We start from the raw sequence: 17,605 nt of genomic DNA, 5'->3' as shown, positions 1-17,605 counted from the left end.
TAGCCTCTTCTTCCGTTTCTTCATTGGGCTTTTTTCCCTTTCCGAAGAAGCCTTCCAAACATCTCTGTTTCTTGCTCATTTTTGATAGCTTCGCGGGCTCGACTGACGTGACATGTCACGTGACCGAGACAATTATAGTTTTCAAAATACATTTTTACTCATTTTTGCTAGCTTTGCGGCCTCGACTGGCGTCTTGACCTGAATTAATTGATCGTCGATTTAAAAAAAAAAAAAAAAATCCTGTACGGCTTGGCGGTCCGGTACCAAGTGACCCACGGACCGGTCCGCGGCTCGGTGGTTGGGGACCCCTGCTGTAAAAGTCTGGCTTTCAGTTTTTGACACACCACTCATCATACAATACTGTTTTTGCATGTGTTAAGTTTCATTCTCAACATTCTTTATTGATCACCCTCTTCCCATACATGTAACCTCTCAAGAGCAACAGTGTATACACACAAATATACAATTATCAATCTTGTGTGACTACACAAAACCAGTGCAGAAGGCCAATGGTCTCCATTAAGTCGAGAAAAAAAAAACTACATTCAGAGTTAAAAAAAAAAAGTGTTTTCTACGTGTCTAATGACTAAACGCTTGTATTTAGTGCTTTGGATGAGATGAGAATAAAGTAGAATTATCAATACTAATAAGTAAAAGCCAGCAGTAGTGGACATTGAAGAGGGCCTGCCCTTAGGGGGACAAAAAATAAGTGACAGGGTAAAGAAATATTTACATCAACTGTGTACAACTTCATTTATAAATATGGGTATAAATTAGAAAAATAAAACAAAAAGCTACTGTAGTTCAATCAATGGTCTACTTCTACATACACATTTAATGCCAGTCTGAGAATTAACTATATTTGGTGGGGGGAAAGAAAAAGGCACCGCAGTGAATAAATGTAGCAATCAATACTTTAATCATCCACCAGTCACGTACGTCGCTAAGGTCCCGGTAGCGACAGCCAGTCAAAATATAAATTAATAAAGATTTAATCAAAGTACCCACGCTAAAAGTGAACCGTGTCAGTTGGGATTTTGTCAATAAATTAAGCAGTTGAGAAGTCAATGAAAAAGAAGAGCTTGAGGGAAGTTTATGCCAAATTAGGTCATATGCGTGTACAGCAACTAGCTGATGACTGACTCAACTGGATGACCAGTATGAATCCATTTTAAAAAGCTTTTGCTCATCTTCCGAATTAAGACTACTCTAAAAAAAAAAAAAACGTGAGCAGTTCCTATTACACGCACACTGTCCTACCACGGTACCAGTCAGAAAGCAAATCTCCAGATTGCTACACGTAGACGAGATCTCTGACCTGAGCTGGCACCTCGGGCTCGGGTCCCTCGGAATCCGCCTCGTCCTCGTTGAGGCCCTCGTACGCAATGGGCTTGGGGCAGCTGTACGGGTGGCCGTTGTCGTCAAAGAAGCGGCGGAAGGTGAATTCGTAGAAGGCGTGCTCGGGGTGCTTGCCGTTGCGGAACCAGCAGCCCGTGTCGCCGAGGTCATCCTCGCCATCGCTGTCGCCGCTCCACAGCTTCTCGGGGTCCACGGGGTCAAAGTTGGACGTGTCCGTGGAGTGGGCGATGGTGGGGACGTAGGGCGCCGCTTGCTCCCGCAAGTCGTTGGAGAAGTCGATGGTCTTGAAGAAAGGGTGGGCTTTGATTTCGTCGGCGCCGTTCCTGCCGAGGCGATCCTCGGGGCTGCGGCACAGCTTCACGATGAGGTCCGACGCCTCCGGACTGAGTTTGGCAGGCGGGGGGATGTGGAGGGTACTCTTCCAGCTAATCACCTGGGTGGACGGCAGCGATACCGCATTAAACTAAGGAACATTAGGAACATCTGTCCGTTTTTGGTCCACATACCTTTAGCTGCGTCTCCAGAGGCGTGGTCGCTAAAAAGGGAGGCTGCCCGACGACCATCTCGTACAAAATGACGCCCACGCTCCACCAATCACACAGCTGGGTGTATCCTACGCGACAAGACAGACATTCTCCATCAAACAGTCCTGAAGACCAAGTCAAGCCAACCCAAGTACCTGTTCTGAGCAGGACTTCAGGTGCAATGTAGTTGGGCGTCCCCACTAGCGAGTGAGCCAAGCAGCGCTGGTGCTGTCGGGCTTTTCTCCGCTCGAGAGGCTTCAGGCGGTCCGTGCAGCGGCAGTTGGCCGGGTCCTCCCATTCCTTACTGAAGTCCATGCTGTCCTGCCTGACATGGTCTCCTGCAATACAAATGACACAATATGTTGTTCTACTTTGACATCATGCTTTTGTTGCAGTTTCCACCATTAACATGAACAACTCAAGGAAGAAAAAAATCCTACTAAGCTCTGATACTAACCACTCTGGTAATACTTGGAGTCATGAGTCCAGCGGAATCCAGTGCACAGGCCAAAGTCGGTGAGCTTTATGTGTCCGTCTCGGTCGATGAGAATGTTGTCCGGCTTAATGTCGCGGTGGATGAAGCCCATTTTGTGGACGCTCTCCACGGCGCAGGTGAGCTCGGCGATATAGAACTGAGCCAGCTCCTCCTTGAAGATGCCGAGCCGGATGAGAAGGCTCATCATGTCCCCGCCGGGGATGTACTCCATGACAAAGTACAGGTTGTCCCGGTCCTGGAAAGAATAGTAGAGACGCACCACCCACTCGTTGTCGGCCTCGGCCAGGATGTCCCTCTCGGCCTTCACGTGGGCCACCTGGTTCCTGAGCAGCACGTCCTTCTTGCGAAGGGTCTTCATGGCGTACAGCGCTCCCGTGTCCTCTTTCCTAGCCAAGCATACCTCGCCGAAGGCCCCGATGCCCAGGGTCTTGATTCGTTTGAACATGCACTTGTCCATCTTGGCCCGCTTGAGCCGAATGTAGTTTGATTCCTTCTGGCAGAGCATCATACGCATCTGCTCCTGGGCGTCCGACGACAAGCCCACCTAAGTAGCCAAGAGTCGCGAATCAGCAAGTGGCCAGAATAATCACACGGGAACACACATGCAGTACTGGTTAGAAAGGTAAAAAAAAAAAAAATGCAGACAAACTACACGCATTAGATTGGCGTTTCAATGTTATGAGTCACTTTTAAAGTAAATTTTAACCAGGCGTGCACAAACAGCTTAGTGCATACTTGTTGCCATATTTGGACAAATGTACATGCCGCAGAGTAAAAGTGGAGGCACTGAGGAATTATAATTCCAAAAAACATATTCCCGGGATTAACACAGGCTCACTGCATTTCAATACAAAAATGCAGTTGAGATGAATAAAAAAAAGGAAGACATGAAGGGGCATGCGAAACAAACATGCCTCCGTGAGAGGCGTGTGTGTTTGAGAACATCCCAATCCGATACTTTTACCTCTCAGCTCAGCTGTTAGTGACAGCACGAAGAGAAAGGGAGAGGAAGAAGGGCCGAGGGAAAACAGCAGAGCGTGAAAAAGACCACAAAGGAAGTCAAAAGGCTGGAAAGTGTTGAATAGCAGCAGGAAAAAGATGATTTATTTGTAACAAATTGGTTGTGTTCAATTTCTCACCCTCTGCATCTCACTCTCCAGCTGCTTCCTCCTCCGGATACGCTGCTGATGGTTCTTCAGGATGTTCTCCACATGCTGCTCCATAAAGAACTTAAAGGCCTGCGGGGAGTACAAAGCCACACGACCCGACTCCCCCCTGCGCTCCTCGTCCTTCTTGTTGCGACGCACGGGGACGGGCGACGTGGTGATCTGCTTCTTCTCCTTTTCTGTCACCGCGTTGCTCTCGGAACTTTCGGCTGCTTTCTCCCCCAAAGCGCTCTCGTCTTCGGCCGGCTCCTCTCTGCTGGTGCCGTGCTTCCCTGCCCCTTGGTCGTACGCCGGGGGTGACGGTGCAGCTTGCTGTTGGAGGAGGTGCTTGGGGTAAGGCGGAGGGGGGCCCTGGTAGCTGGGCACCTCCGCTACGACGGCGATCTGAGGAACGGGGACCGAGGGCTCCGGGTAAGCGGGGGCGGCGGGAGCTGCTTGCTGCATCCACGGCGGGTGCGTGGGGGCGACGGCCGTGTGCAGTTCGGGTTTCTGGACCCGCATGCTTTTGACGGGCTGCAGGATGGGAGCTTGCGTGATGGCGGTGACGGTGGTGGCGGACGGCTGCGAGCTGGCCGGATGGGCTGCTCTGCTGTTGAAGGAATTGGAGCGCGCTAGCATGTTGTGCTGCCATGACGGCGACAGATCCTGGTTGCCGCTACTGCCCGACGAAGACGGCTGGTTGGGGGCGAGGAGGCTTTGAGACCAGGAATGGGGAGGCCCCATGTTGTACATATCAAGGTTGTGGCTGTTCCGATTGGGAACCATCAGGGATTGAGGGAGGTTCCCGCCGTTGACGTACGACGGCGAAGAAGCGGGCCCACCGGCCTGCATCTGCTGGTCAGTGGGACTCTGCCGGCTGCTCTGGTTGAGCGGGTAGGGGGGAGGCGGTTGCCTGCTGCCTCCTGCCATGTAGTCTGCCTGACCTGAGCCATTCTGAGACCAACCTGACGGGAAGGTAAACTTATTTCCCCCCGAGCTTTGCATGATGATGGGCTGGTGGCCCATAGGCACTGGGCTGATCCCACGCTGGTTCTGAGGCGATGCGGTCGGATAGCCGTCAGCCCAGGCCCCCTGAGGCACCGGGGAGATGCGAGGCACTAGATAATCCATGTTGCCGGAGTAGCGCTTGGTCGACGGGTTGCTGTCCCAGGAAGACGCCGAAGGCATCGGCCCGCGGTTGGGAGGAGGCGTGACGCTGCGCACCTGAGGCGGCAGGGGAGGATTGACTCTCTGGCTGCTACCGGGGTGTCCCTGCGGGAAGGCAGGAGGGGGGCCGGGACTGTCTGAGCGGTACATCATGGCATGGCGAGGAGCGAGGGATTCTTTCGAGCCTTTCCAGCTCGGCCTCCTCAGTAGTGACTGCTGAATGTGAGGAGCGCCTGTGGACAGCACACGAAGAATTATTATTTCTATGGATTCTTTACATAAAGCATTTACAAAATGGGCAGGGTAGGGTGGGTTGAAACGTTCACCCACCTGGGGCTTTCAGGCATGCGGTGTTTGGGTTGGTGGAAACCATCTGTTCCCTCATTGAGTCCTGGTAGGTCACCTTTGCCAAGTAGTCAGCTGCTGTCACCACACTGTGACCAGGGGTCTGCACAAGCATAGGAAAATAAATTGGTCAATATGATAACACATAAGCTTACTAAAAAATAAAATACCTGATGGTATTAGGACATAAACTATGAATTTGATCAAACTGTTCAATCTGATTTTGACTATTTCACATTTCAGCATTCATTTCCTTGCTTCCGCTACTCAATGCTACTTTATGGATTTCATCAAAAGGAAGATAGAACTGATAACACTTGATTCATACTTGTCATTCCACTTGGCATTCTGAACATACTTCAAATAGCTATTCCAAAAAACAAGATGCAGCTTGTGATCATGAATCACCGCGGCACGTGCAGAATGTGAAAATCTTTCTGCATTGACTGAACACCTCCTACCTCTTCAAAGCCAGCAAATGGAGGCTCCATCGCCATGTGTTTGTTGAGCTCTGCTGAAGTGCTGGTCTCATTGGCAAAAGGCATCAGGGACTCACGGATCTCCCTCAAGGCCTTATGGTGCGGGTTCTTGGGGTTGAACGAGCGCCCCTGTTGCCTTAGGTCCTCTGGAAGCATTTTACCGCTAAAGTCCACTTTGGGTGGGTCGGAGGGCTTCGACAGGTTTCGCAAGCTATTCCGGATTTCTTGCAGCATATGTTGGCTGTTGCCACTGTAGTTGCTGGCAGGGAATGTTTTGGGTCGCATCTGCCTGTAGCCCTCTGGTTTCTCTCCTCTCTTCATGTAAGAGCATGTACGAAGACGACGAGGGAGCTGAAGAGGAGCTGACACCAATGCAGCCAAAGTTCTAAGGGGGCGGGGTGGGGGTCTTGTTAAAGACCGAGCTCACATTTGCATAACGCTGACATGAGTGCACCGTCCGTGATGAGGCATTCAGAGCATCTGTCAAGTGGTCCAACAGGTTGGACAAAGGGGACGCAGAGAACACATAAACACCGTTAATTAAATGGGCAATAACATTATATCAATAAAAATTCGACTCAAGCATCCACAATGTGGATCATAAAATCTGTTTTGGCGTCATTGGTAATACAAGGTAAGCGTAATCAACAAATGCGCAATTCATAGTGAATCCTCCGTCGATCACAAAATACAACAAAAGATGCAAAAGGACTCAATTAAGTAAGAAAACAGTAGCCCAAGCATCGCGGCCTATGTGTGTTGCTGCTCAGCTAATGCAACAACAGCTTGCGGAGTACTTAGCATGTTAGCTCGCAACAGCATAAATTGCATCAAATCGCTTAGCCGGCCGCGCTTGACAACTCACCAGTGTAAGTAACGGCGCCTTTCCCAGATAAAGTTTTATTGTTGATCGATTTGGTATCGTCAACTAGTAAGAAGGTTTGAACAAAATGTCCTTATTGTGGCGAACTAGCTGATAGCGTTTGCTGTTGAATTCCTGAGATAGCTGAATGACAAGTACAGGGAACAAGTTGCACGAAGTAATTACAGAACACTTCCGCTTATTGTAAAATTAAAAGGGATAGGGGAAATGAAAACTGATCCAGCAATTCAGCATGTGATCCAGCCAAACATTGTTTGGATTATACAATTATTCAGTAGTTTTGAAACAAGCAATTAAATTTGGGGGGACTTGCTTAGTCCGTTTGTTAAGCAACATTTTTATTTTGAAGGTCTGGCAGGATGTATAAGTGACAAGTATTGAACAAGAGCTTTTCACAAAGTACCCGGATGCTGGTTGTTTTCGTAATATCGGCAGTGTTTATCATCACTTTGTAAATAAATACACTTGTATAAATAAAATGACTTGGGAAGTGTCAATTCTTTTTAAGTAAAAATAAAAAAATCTGAAATGTCAAAAGTAAAAATGTCATAAAATCACAAAAGTTGATTTATTTAGTTCAAAATTTATTGAATTGGCATTTATACAAAAATAGGTAAAATATTCAGCTGGGAATGATTAACAAAGACTTCAGGAAGCATCACGGAATTTTACAAATGAATATGCATTGTGATTCAACATCAACATTGTATGATTTGCAAAGCCTCTAAACTGGGACCTGTCTGTTTACAAAAATAGCCTCTCCATCAGTCCCGCACACGAGACACTGTCCAAGTATATCCAAACTGTTTACGGACAGCGTTTGGCTGGGCAGCATGTGAGTTGTCTCCAGACGCCCTTTACTTGAGTCTCCGCTGAGCCATGCGTCAATGAGGGACTGGTTGCCTCCAGCGGGAGCCATCGCACTGCGGGACACCATGCTGTTGTTTCTAGCACCTGGGAAAAAACAATTAAAAATGCCACTTAGTATAGTTGTAAAACTAGTTTTCCGAGGTTGATTATATGACAACATGAGTCGGGCTGACATGGCAGACGTTTTACGGCCGAGAAAGAATGAAACACTGTCCACTGTTTATCAGACTTGCCTTGCAAGAAGGTTGGCATGTCTGAAGCTGATGTCTCCCAGTGAAGCAGTGATCCGTCCTCTGAGCACGTGAACAGATGATCAGGGTTCATTGGATGGAAATGGACTTCCCACACTGCAGACAAAATATGAATAAATTTGAAATGAAAAGTGCCACAAGTATTAATAACAAAAAATCCTACTTTCAGCTGAGTGCGCCTCCATGAGTGACAAAGGCGTGTTGCTTTGCCTGACATCCCAAACATAGAGCATTCCATTCTGGCCTCCCGTGGCCACAATGTGCTGCTGGTTTGGATGTGTGTCCACACAGTGCAGGGGGACTAGATCTCCTGACCTGAAATCAAATCACAATGCTATATTCATATCCTCCTGTTATGATAAACTGATGCTACTGATTTGTGGAATCTTACATGGAAAATATCTGCGATGGGGAGTTGCTCTGTTGCCTGAAATCCCACAACTTGAGTTGGCCGATGGAATTGACCGTCAGGATCTCAGTTGTTCTCAAGTAAGTCACAGCATGAATTGTGCTGCTATCTGCATTCTCTATAAAATGTACAAAAGAATGTTCAGTATTGAAATGATGCGCGCAGAGCAGGTACCGGATTCTCGAGCTAACCTATGATACGACTGATTGCTTCCTGGTCAGCTCTGTAGACAATAATCCTGCCGTCTTCACCTACAGAAACAATCTCGGGGCTGCTGCACACCACACTAGTACATGGGGCATTGTCGCAAGGGTAATGATGTGCTTCTGCCCACTGGCGTAAGACGGATAGTGCCTGTGGGCAAAACAAAAAAAATTAAAATCTGAAGACAGTTTGACCTTAGAGTTTACTCTCTACCTTCCATGGCCATATGATGCAAAATCTGTACTTGAATTATACTTCCACCAATAATATTTGTACCTGATTGTTATGGTTGTAGCAGAATATGGTAACTCCTCCGGTTGATGATGCTGTGATGAATCTGTCTTGGTCTAGAAACTGGAGAAAATTGTGTCATGTTACATTAAGACAGAATAGATAGTGGCTTATAAAGACAAAGTAAATGAGCAACTTACTTGAAGATCAAGAACATCTCCCTCATGCTTATGTTCACACAGTAGCTTTGGGTCTACGTCGACTCCCTCTTCCATAGAAGAAAATCCATGATTTCCAATAGACCAAATAGAAACTGTGTTGTCCTATAAAGACAGAAGTTTCGTTTTAAAATCAAGAAAGGATATAATGTGACACAATTGGAGTAGATCCATATTTCTTTTGACCAGAGGTTGAACACTAACTCAATTTCTGATTGCATTTTCAACACATGAGCTGAGTGACGATTGTACGAAATCAACACGAGACCATCACACAGCTCTGACACTCACAAAACGCATCTAATTCGTGGTTCAACACCACGACATAAAAAAAAAAATCACTCATGTTGTTATAAATAAGCGACTAACCTCGTTATCCCAAGAGCCAGTCGCAAAGATTTCGGGTTGCTGAAGAGACGAACGTGATACAGGTCGCCATCTGACTTTACTAATTTTCTGAGAGACGTATTTTGCATTACTACTTTCCATTAGAGCAGAGTAGTTAGGTTTTCTTATTTTGCAAAATGCACGTTTACTGTAGTTAGCTTTAGCTTTCAACGTCAAACACATTAGCCTCAACCGCTTCAATGAACATTACGCTACGGGACTTCCATTAGGACAAACTTCATTCCAGGCAAACAAGCACTCTCCCTAGCGGTCATAGTCGCCACTACATCTGTAAATCTCAATCCAACGAGTGAGCGACGTGGAAATAACCTCGCAGAAGAGGGATATATTTCAATATTTATTTCTCATGAAATGACACTACTCTGCAGCATATTGCGTGAAAGACGAGCTGCCCCGCTGTAGCTTCACCGTGAATGTCTGGTGACGTATCGGCTGCTCCGTCTGCTTTGGAGGTTGCCACCTTCCTCGGCAAAACACTTGGCGCAGGCGCGGCACTGACGGCTGCTGTCTACTTAGCCCGCAAAGTCTGCCTAATAATGGCGTGGAAATCTGGAGGAGCTAGCCACGCAGAACTCGTCAACAACCTGCGCAGTAAGTTTGCATGCTTGGGACAGCAGTAGCTAGTTGTGGCAAACGCGAATGTTGCCTGGAGCCGCTTTAATTTTGGAGCTTTAGTTCACAAGTGGGGGGCTAGCTGGTTGCTATGCTAAGTGGCATGTTGTTACGTTTCTCCACCCCTTTCTAACAAACCACGCTCCTGTCGTTTTGCATGGCGCACGCCTGCGTGGTAGAGGACGCAAAAAATGGCTATTCAAGGTCATTCTTTTAAGCGTTTGTTTCAATGAGCTCGTTAGCTTTATGTGCGTCATTTGGGGACGCTGGAGGAGAGGCAACGGTTGCAGGCAAGGCACTCTGCCCACATTCACTGATGCTATCAAAGTGACATCCACTTGACTTCCTGCCTGAATGACACTGACAGCTGAAAACCTGCACTGGATGTCTGTATTGCAATGAGGCCAAATCGTTTTGAGTTTTGTACCCTACTTTCCAACCTCTATCCAGCCAAGACGCATTTAATTAGAAACATCAGATTTATTACTAATGAGGATGGATACTTTCGCATCAAATTTGGTTGCTCAAACCCTGTCGACTGACATCCAATACAAGAGCTGAATGGACCTTATATATGGCAACGCATTAAATTAAGGTGATCCTTCTCGACTTCGCGTTTCGTTTATCGCGGCTTCACTACATCGCGGATTTTTTTCCAAATTAAAAAAAAAACATTTAAAAGTCAAAATAAAACTTCTAAATTGAGGAAATATGTGTGCAACCTTTAGGACAATGTAGTGTTGCTCCAAATGTTCGTTTATATTCCTTAAGAAGTCCGTTTTCGCGTGTTAGCACGATCGCGAATTAGCATATTTCCGCTAAGTCGTTAGCCTGCCCAGTACTTCTTGTTGGTGACCGTACTTTGCGGATTTCACTTATCGTGGGTGGTTTTTGGAACCAATTATCTGCGATAAACGAGGGATTACTGTATACCTGGGAAACGTTAGGTGGCTGAACAGTTTCTGCTGTGAATATGTCCATATTAGTATATAGCATTTCTTCCATCTATCCATCAAGTAAATTTAATTGACGTAATAAATCCTATTGTCTTTACCATTACTCACCGGCATGCTATTTAACTGCTTTTATGCGATGTCGTGTATTTGTTCCATTTTGCATCTTTAGAAAATGGCATCATCAAGTCCGACAAGGTCTATGAAGTCATGCTGGGGACAGACCGGGCACATTACTCTCGATGTAACCCTTACATGGACTCGCCGCAGTCAATAGGTATGTCTACTGGAGTATCGGAATCACTCCAATAAATATACTAACCAAATACATGCTTCTCTTTTAACCTAAAAGGCTTCCAAGCAACCATCAGCGCCCCGCATATGGTATGAGTTCACCCAGTCAATCTTAATAAGACCTTTGACCTCAGCTATCTTGGTGACAAGCCCTTTCGATTCCACTTGAGACAAGCTCACTCGATTGTGTCTCTATGTGCCCACTCAGCACGCGTATGCCCTGGAGCTTTTACAAGAGCAGCTGCACGAGGGTGCCAAAGCCCTGGACGTGGGCTCCGGCAGCGGAATCCTTTCTGTTTGCTTTGCACGAATGGTGAGCCACACGTGACGCATAAAATGCAACGTCGGCTTGTAAATTGTGCCACACATCCTATTTTGCCCTTCACAGGTAGGCCCTGAAGGGAAAGTTGTCGGCATCGACCACATTAAAGAGCTGGTTGACGACGCTGTTACCAATGTGAAGAAAGACGACCCCAGTTTGATCACGTCGGGAAGAGTAACGCTAAAAAGTTGCGTGCTTATGAACGTCAAATGAAGACGATGCGTCTATAAATTGTCCCGTCTGTGTTTTTCAGTCGGAGACGGACGATTGGGCTACACAGAAGAGGCGCCTTATGACGCCATCCATGTTGGAGCAGCAGCAGCAACGGTCCCCCAAGCTGTATGTCAGAGTTGGAAATCTTGAGTCTCGTAGAACCTCCAAGGTCCAGAACAAATCTTTCTATTCCTTTCACAGCTCCTGGACCAGTTGAAGCCCGGCGGCCGTCTCATTCTGCCCGTAGGCCCGGCAGGGGGGAACCAGATGTTAGAGCAATACGACAAGATGGAGGATGGCAGCACCAAAATGAAGCCCCTGATGGGGGTGATCTATGTGCCTTTAACGGACAAAGACAAGCAGTGGTCCAGGTGGAAGTGACTCCCTTCTTCTCCCCTCCCTCCCTTCCATCCTCTCCTTCTCACAGCGGAAAAGGTGAAATGGGCATGGCTTGGAGCAGGCAAGGGATCACAAGAGGCTGCATTTTGCTGCTTGCTGACATATTTTGCTTCTTCCATACCATGCCAAGTAGCTGCACGTTTCCGCTCTCTTTCTTTTTTTGTTTTTAAAAACTCACACATCGGTGGGTAAATCATACCCGCAAGACTAACAAAACTTGAAAAAAACACTGTGAAGGCTTGTCTTTGGGCTTAGTGAGCATGACCCCCCCCCCCCAGCAATAATCATTTGGAACGTGCCAACTATCTTTTATTTGATCTTCTGCTCTGTGAGATGTAGACAACACTGACCAGTTGGATTGTATGTACATTTTCAAATTTAGAGCTCATTTTCAAAGCGTTATTTTGCCTTTTTCACCTTGTCTAACATCCACAACTTGTGTTTCCTGCAGGGATGAACTCTGAACAGGAAGACAGTCCATACGCCACCTTTGTAATATCGAACCTGGACCGAAAAAAACGGACTTGCGGGGGGGTAAATTCCAAAAGCATAATAAAACGACTTATTTAAGTTTATTCACTAAGCGTGATGGACTAAAGAGTATCGATGAAGAGGGAGGGGGAAAAAAAAACGCTTTAAGCTGTACCTGAATAATATTTTCTGTTGTGGTTTCCTTATTTTGAATGCAGTCAGCTATAGTATTTCTGCGTCAAAAGAAGAATGTTGGACTTTAAAGCCTGAGCCTATTAGGTGATCCACATCACTGCAGTTTCAATTCCTCTGCTAATAGATGAGCTTGTCAACCAACCTCCCCCTCCCACACAGACACTGATTGCAGTATTAGCTGATGAGCCCCAAATAATTGCAGCACTCAAGACCATCTTATACTACAGCCTAGCGATGCAGTCGGGGTACAATACCGGCAATAGTTTCCATCCAAAGAAAACGGATCATTAACACCAACACGTGCATGGCAAAGATGCGCTTCCAAGAAACATCAAATGCAAGCCCCTCTGGTGATTTTTTCACAGTCACTGCTTTGCCAAAACAAGCTGTCATAAATGAATGTCTTGAGGGAAAAACTTTAAGCACATTTTATTTGGAGTGAACTGAGTGATGATTGTCATGATTTCTGGAATGGCATATGACAATAAAGTTAGCTTGTGGTTTGGCTTTGGATCTTTGTTTTGTTTTCAGAAAGTTACCACCTACAGTAAGTATTTTTTTTTTTAAAATACCATGATACCAAAAGCTTTGCAAAGATGCATTGCAGAGTTGGACAAGGGGTAGTATTTGACTATTTTATTATGGCTTAGTGTACCAATCCACTACTCGGTGTATCTACATTTCTATCCACAGGTCAGTTTCACATATTGCGAGCAGAAAAATGGCACAGTATATTTTTGTACAGATGTAAAATATAAACTAGGGATTTTCAATACCACTTTTTTCAGACCGGTACAAGTTTTTGAGTAGTCATCGATACTGATACTAAGCACCGATACCATTAGTACTTTTGATACCTAAAATTTCCTCCAAAAACAATGATATAGTTTTAAAATGACCTTTACATTTCAATATATCAATTTTCTTAAAATGACTTTTGAATTATTATAATTAAAATATTTGTTATTTTGAATGGTGATTTTCTGTTCTCATTTTGATTTTCTAGTTCCTTATCGTAAATTGATCACAATAGGGCGGACCATACTAGTATTGATCAATATTGCGAGCACCGATACCGTAAAAAGATGCTGGTACTGGGTTTTGCATCCCTAATACAAACAAATAAAAATCTATTATCTTTGATTCCATTGAAGGAAAATATGTCTGCCAAAATGAAAGCAAGTCTTAATGAGTTCAGTTCTTTCATGCCCTGACCTTAACCAAATGACCTTTGGGATGAACTAGAGTGGATTTAGTAAGCGAAGTGAGTGACCAACTATTCAGTTCCAGTAGATGATGTTCTAATGCTTTCATCCATTTACAAACTCAAAAGCATCAAAAGAGGTTACTGGCTTTGTGTCCCTTCGGATCAGTTTCAGTGTAGAAGCATCAGGCATAGAAGAAGAGCAGGATGGGACGTTTCCAAGCTCACATGAAACTAATTACAGACGTTAGGCTACAGGAAAAATGCAGTGCAACTTTAAAAAGTTCAGCTCTGATGGCTCCATCCTTTCTATTTTCCAGTTTAGAATTGTCAAGAGATTCTGTGTTTACAGGTACATGCCATTGATGAGGTAGTCGGACTCCTCCGTGGTGAGTGGCCGCGCCTTCTTCAGCTTGTGGCGAACGAGTCTCAGGCGACAGGCAATCATGAGAAGCAGGAGGGCGGTGATGATAATACCCAGAGTCAATGGAAGGATGGCGCCTGGTAGAGGAGAGAAGCAGGTGGGGATGCAAGTTAGAGATAAACATGAAACACATCGGACCTGGTTCTGACCTGATTCAGGGACCGGATGGCCTCCCTTTCCTGGAAACTGTTTGGAAAATGGGATGTCACTCTCTTGGCTCTGTGAGACCTTAGGAGCAGCTTCAAAAAAGTACAATAACAAATTAAAATGACAACTGCCTCATAAAAGAGATTCCAAAAATCAGAAACACCCCATCGTACCTATTTCAGTCTGCTTGGTGATAGGAGGAGCCACGGTAGCTGGTTTAAAACCTGGACCTAAACAACAATGCCAAAAACAAACATATTGACAAACATATTATCAGTAACACAATGTACTGTATTTTCCAGACTATAAGGCGCACCTAAAAACCTCAAATTTTCTCAAAAGCCGCCTTATAGTCCGGTGCGCCTTATATATGGACCAAATTCCTAAATTTAAACTGGCCCGAAGCATTGTGTCATGAAATCAATCATAAGTGGCCCGCTGAAGACTACGAATCATGAATCAAAAAGACGATGGATCATTACTTTGTGATTATAAAGTAATTTGTTGCGTCTGAAGTTGAAATAAAAAAGATAAAATGGAGAATGATTTGATTTGGATTCAAAATCTGACATGATGCATTAATGGTGCGCTTTATAGTCCGGTGCGCCTTATATAAGGACAAAGTTTTAAAATGGGCCATTCATTGAAGGTGCGCCTTATAGTCCGGAAAATACGGTAGTCAAAAAAAATGAAAGCTCACTTTTCTGTATACATTCGCTGACGCAGTCTGATTCCTGGAGATAGTTGTTATGGTTGCCCTGGCAACCTCCATAGAGGAAGTGTTTACATTCTCCTGCTTCATGGTCATAGTACCAGCGTGCAAAAGTGCCTTTACAAGGTCCAACAACTGGAGCGGTGGAACATGGGTCTACAGAGACAGAAACACGGTAAATGACTTTTTTTTTTTTTTTGCTTTATGTCCTTATTCAGGGATCGGATGGCAGAAGGGGACAGAGACGCTTTTGTTCCAAAGCCCAGCAAGTCTGCAAGCAAAGAACTGTTTTCTCATGGAATGCAGAATGGATTGTGGCTTTGCCAGCATTTAAGCGTTCAGTGCCATGACACAGTGGCTGCCTACATGGGCTCCATCTGCTTCTGTGTGTGGATAAACATGAAACAATGGACAATCTAATCATTTGTAGTACAAGACCTGCATCATTGCTGCTCTTGTAATAATTATAAGTTGCATGATGTGTTCTTTATTAAAACCATGTCACCTACCTTGACTGTTTGAATTCTGCTGCAGACTGGGTGGAGGTGTGACCCTGCTCCTTTCCTGAGGTCTACTGTTGTCATTGGTCTTCCTGGATCCAGTCTGGAGAACAAAACTATCCACAGTGTGTGTCACTGGAACCTGATGGATTGGCAGACCTTCAGCGTGGGTCACAGACTTCCTGCTGGTATCAACTAAGCAAGGAATCAAAAAGTCACACTAAAATTCCATTTGGGGAAAGAAATATGAGTGTTTTCTTACAGTTTGGGCAGAAGTCTTCATCTGATCTATCTGGACAATGTTGCTTCCCATCACAGGCAAAGGTGATGTCAATACAGCAGCCGTCATCGCATTTGAACTGGTAGTTTGAGCAATGGCCGGTACACACTGCCAACAAAATAAATGTAACTTCACAATTGAATATCAATTTTAAATGTAAGTGAAGTCATTGCCTTCTGCTTGACGTTTAGGTGCCAACACTGTAACAGACACATTGTCAGACGTCTTTTGACCCGCTGTGTCGGTAACAGTCATCTGGAACGTGTAGACACCTTCCTGCAGGCCAGTGATCTTCAGAAGTCCCGGATGAGTCGTCTGCAAAACACACAACAAATCCACATATGACTCTCTGGGCTTTGTATTTTCAGCCTAATGTGTTTACTAGTGGTTGCCTCTTAAGGCTGGTGTGTATATAATAAACTCTTTATCTCTTTTGCAATGCATTATGGAGCTTCTCTGTTGACTGAACAGAAGCGAACAAATGTAACCTGATGCCGAGTGAGTCTCTGCACACTGCAAAGGCAAACTGTGTGTTTATTCTTCGGTTTTAAAGCTTTTTTAGATCCCATTCAGTTAATTGCAGAGTCACTGACCTTCATAGTGATAGCTGGGTCCCCCTTAACGAGAATCCAGTCAAAGCTATTGATCCCACGGTCGTCCACACTGTCGCGGCCGTCCAAAACAGCCCAGTCGGTGGGCAGCTGGATTACAACGTCTTGTCCTGCATCACAGCGAGGGGGCTCGTCAACCTCTGCAACATAAAACAAATAATTTAGAAGGTTCCAACAATTCATGGTGTATTGTATTGCAATATACATTTTATTGGTTTATTCCCTTCAGAATACAAACCAATATATATTTTTTCAAAAACACAAACGACTCGTGATCATGTTGTTGATCGGGGCAACTTGAAAACGTCAATCATTAACACACTGGATAATCTAGAGATTGGAGTTAGCGGTTAATGAATGTTCAAATTATGTGATTGTGAGAACTATATAGGTCGTATCAAGGTCATATTTTCTAACAGACATTTTACCATACTTCAACTCCACAACAGAATTTTTAAATTGCATAAAAACGAGAGAACATTTTCACAAACTTTGAGAATTAGAACAGTGTGGGACTACTTTGATCAAAAACACTGAGTGTCCCACCTTGCGCATCATCAGGTAGCGTGACGTTCACCAAGCGGCTATGCGAGGCGAAACCGGGCTGCGGAGCGAAGGAGCAGACATTTTGGCTCTTATAGGTGCAATTGAATAAATAGCAATTGAGGCTGTCCCCGGCCTGCGTCGGCTCCTCCTGGACCACCGCGACGGTGCAGTGAGGCTGCGCGCAGCAAGCATGCACGCAGTCCCTCCAGGTGTACACTCGCTCCGGCGCCATGAGGAAAGTAGCCCCCTGTTCGATGGAGGCCTTAGCCCGGATGATGCTCTCCCGGACCGATCTGAAGTCGCTCACGCAGGAATCGGCCACCTCGCTCGGCCGATACGTTTGATCCTGCTGGAGCTGCTTGCGAAACTCCTCCAGAAGCTCCTCCACTCCTGATATTTTGGATTTTAAGTCCGATATAGCCGACATGCGAGTGTGGATGGGTTGCAAGATGCACAGAAGCAGGAGGAGCAGGGATGAAATCGCGAAGGCGAACCTTGGTGAGCGGTGATGCTGCTGCATCATCACAGCCATCTTGTTTACTTATGTAAGACCACTCCCTGAGTTCTTCTGAGATACATCAGGATGGACAGCCCAGACGATGACGAGCCGGACTGAGGAGGAAAAAGCGTTCGCACCACCGATCACATCCAGTCGTGCCTGAATCTTGTATTTCACAAGCGGGGGGGGGGGGGGGGGGGGGGATTGTGACGATGCTAGAAATCTGCCGTTGTC

General features: G+C 45.6%; 4 protein-coding genes across 7 annotated transcripts; 1 reads left to right on the top strand and 3 right to left on the bottom strand.

Moving 5' to 3' along the window:
* Positions 1-361: 361 nt before the first annotated feature.
* On the bottom strand, positions 362-6,546 carry lats1 (large tumor suppressor kinase 1). 2 transcript variants are annotated; one of them, XM_037244817.1, is made up of 8 exons: positions 6,381-6,546; positions 5,498-5,995; positions 5,022-5,139; positions 3,519-4,924; positions 2,341-2,923; positions 2,039-2,221; positions 1,866-1,972; positions 362-1,792 (listed from the first exon to the last, which is right to left on the bottom strand). In XM_037244817.1, exons 2-8 carry the CDS (start codon positions 5,834-5,836, stop codon positions 1,295-1,297), a joined length of 3,234 nt encoding a protein of 1,077 aa, XP_037100712.1. In that variant the 5' UTR covers positions 5,837-5,995; positions 6,381-6,546; the 3' UTR covers positions 362-1,294. The 2 variants fall into 2 exon arrangements, with proteins under 2 accessions (XP_037100712.1, XP_037100713.1); XM_037244818.1 differs by lacking the exons at positions 362-1,792; positions 1,866-1,972; positions 2,039-2,221 and adding an exon at positions 3,344-3,355 and having other exon boundaries at positions 2,798-2,923.
* A 415-nt stretch (positions 6,547-6,961) lies between these two features.
* On the bottom strand, positions 6,962-9,213 carry nup43 (nucleoporin 43). The gene is made up of 8 exons (XM_037244083.1): positions 8,951-9,213; positions 8,564-8,686; positions 8,409-8,486; positions 8,120-8,282; positions 7,911-8,046; positions 7,683-7,834; positions 7,502-7,615; positions 6,962-7,352 (listed from the first exon to the last, which is right to left on the bottom strand). Exons 1-8 carry the CDS (start codon positions 9,149-9,151, stop codon positions 7,123-7,125), a joined length of 1,197 nt encoding a protein of 398 aa, XP_037099978.1. The 5' UTR covers positions 9,152-9,213; the 3' UTR covers positions 6,962-7,122.
* Positions 9,214-9,260: 47 nt separating this feature from the next.
* pcmt (protein-L-isoaspartate (D-aspartate) O-methyltransferase) lies at positions 9,261-12,948 on the top strand. Of its 3 annotated transcripts, none has more exons than XR_005096570.1 (8): positions 9,261-9,580; positions 10,727-10,831; positions 10,907-10,938; positions 11,057-11,161; positions 11,237-11,357; positions 11,424-11,509; positions 11,585-11,818; positions 12,234-12,948. XR_005096570.1 is itself a non-coding variant. In XM_037244084.1 (8 exons), the coding sequence occupies exons 1-8, from the start codon at positions 9,403-9,405 to the stop codon at positions 12,244-12,246; spliced, it is 810 nt and encodes a 269-aa protein (XP_037099979.1). In that variant the 5' UTR covers positions 9,261-9,402; the 3' UTR covers positions 12,247-12,948. The 3 variants fall into 3 exon arrangements, 2 of the variants coding, with proteins under 2 accessions (XP_037099979.1, XP_037099980.1); XM_037244084.1 differs by having other exon boundaries at positions 11,585-11,754; XM_037244085.1 differs by lacking the exon at positions 9,261-9,580 and adding an exon at positions 9,760-9,891 and having other exon boundaries at positions 11,585-11,754.
* A 66-nt stretch (positions 12,949-13,014) lies between these two features.
* On the bottom strand, positions 13,015-17,548 carry lrp11 (low density lipoprotein receptor-related protein 11). The gene is made up of 9 exons (XM_037244082.1): positions 16,873-17,548; positions 16,309-16,466; positions 15,889-16,030; positions 15,698-15,823; positions 15,445-15,630; positions 14,924-15,091; positions 14,397-14,453; positions 14,226-14,315; positions 13,015-14,153 (listed from the first exon to the last, which is right to left on the bottom strand). Exons 1-9 carry the CDS (start codon positions 17,402-17,404, stop codon positions 13,999-14,001), a joined length of 1,614 nt encoding a protein of 537 aa, XP_037099977.1. The 5' UTR covers positions 17,405-17,548; the 3' UTR covers positions 13,015-13,998.
* Between the last annotated feature and the right edge of the window lie 57 nt (positions 17,549-17,605).

This window comes from Syngnathus acus, chromosome 24 (genome assembly GCF_901709675.1).
Source record: "Syngnathus acus chromosome 24, fSynAcu1.2, whole genome shotgun sequence".
NCBI classification, from domain to species: Eukaryota; Metazoa; Chordata; class Actinopteri; order Syngnathiformes; family Syngnathidae; genus Syngnathus; species Syngnathus acus.
This window is presented reverse-complemented; position numbering and strand designations above follow the sequence as displayed.

Coding starts and splice junctions, on each gene's coding strand:
- lats1 (XM_037244817.1), bottom strand. CDS start 5,836: ATGAAGAGAGGAGAGAAACCAGAGGGCTACAGGCAGATGCGACCCAAA. Junction 2,924..3,518: donor TGGAGAGTGAGATGCAGAGG/GTGAGAAATTGA, acceptor TTGGCTACTTAG/GTGGGCTTGTCGTCGGACGC. Junction 2,222..2,340: donor CTCCAAGTATTACCAGAGTG/GTTAGTATCAGA, acceptor TTTGTATTGCAG/GAGACCATGTCAGGCAGGAC.
- nup43 (XM_037244083.1), bottom strand. CDS start 9,151: ATGTGTTTGACGTTGAAAGCTAAAGCTAACTACAGTAAACGTGCATTT. Junction 8,687..8,950: donor CTGGCTCTTGGGATAACGAG/GTTAGTCGCTTA, acceptor CTGTCTTTATAG/GACAACACAGTTTCTATTTG. Junction 8,283..8,408: donor GCTACAACCATAACAATCAG/GTACAAATATTA, acceptor TTTTGCCCACAG/GCACTATCCGTCTTACGCCA.
- pcmt (XM_037244084.1), top strand. CDS start 9,403: ATGTCTGGTGACGTATCGGCTGCTCCGTCTGCTTTGGAGGTTGCCACC. Junction 10,939..11,056: donor CCATCAGCGCCCCGCATATG/GTATGAGTTCAC, acceptor GTGCCCACTCAG/CACGCGTATGCCCTGGAGCT. Junction 11,162..11,236: donor CTGTTTGCTTTGCACGAATG/GTGAGCCACACG, acceptor TGCCCTTCACAG/GTAGGCCCTGAAGGGAAAGT.
- lrp11 (XM_037244082.1), bottom strand. CDS start 17,404: ATGGCTGTGATGATGCAGCAGCATCACCGCTCACCAAGGTTCGCCTTC. Junction 16,031..16,308: donor ACCCAGCTATCACTATGAAG/GTCAGTGACTCT, acceptor TGTGTTTTGCAG/ACGACTCATCCGGGACTTCT. Junction 15,092..15,444: donor GCAGAATTCAAACAGTCAAG/GTAGGTGACATG, acceptor CTGTCTCTGTAG/ACCCATGTTCCACCGCTCCA.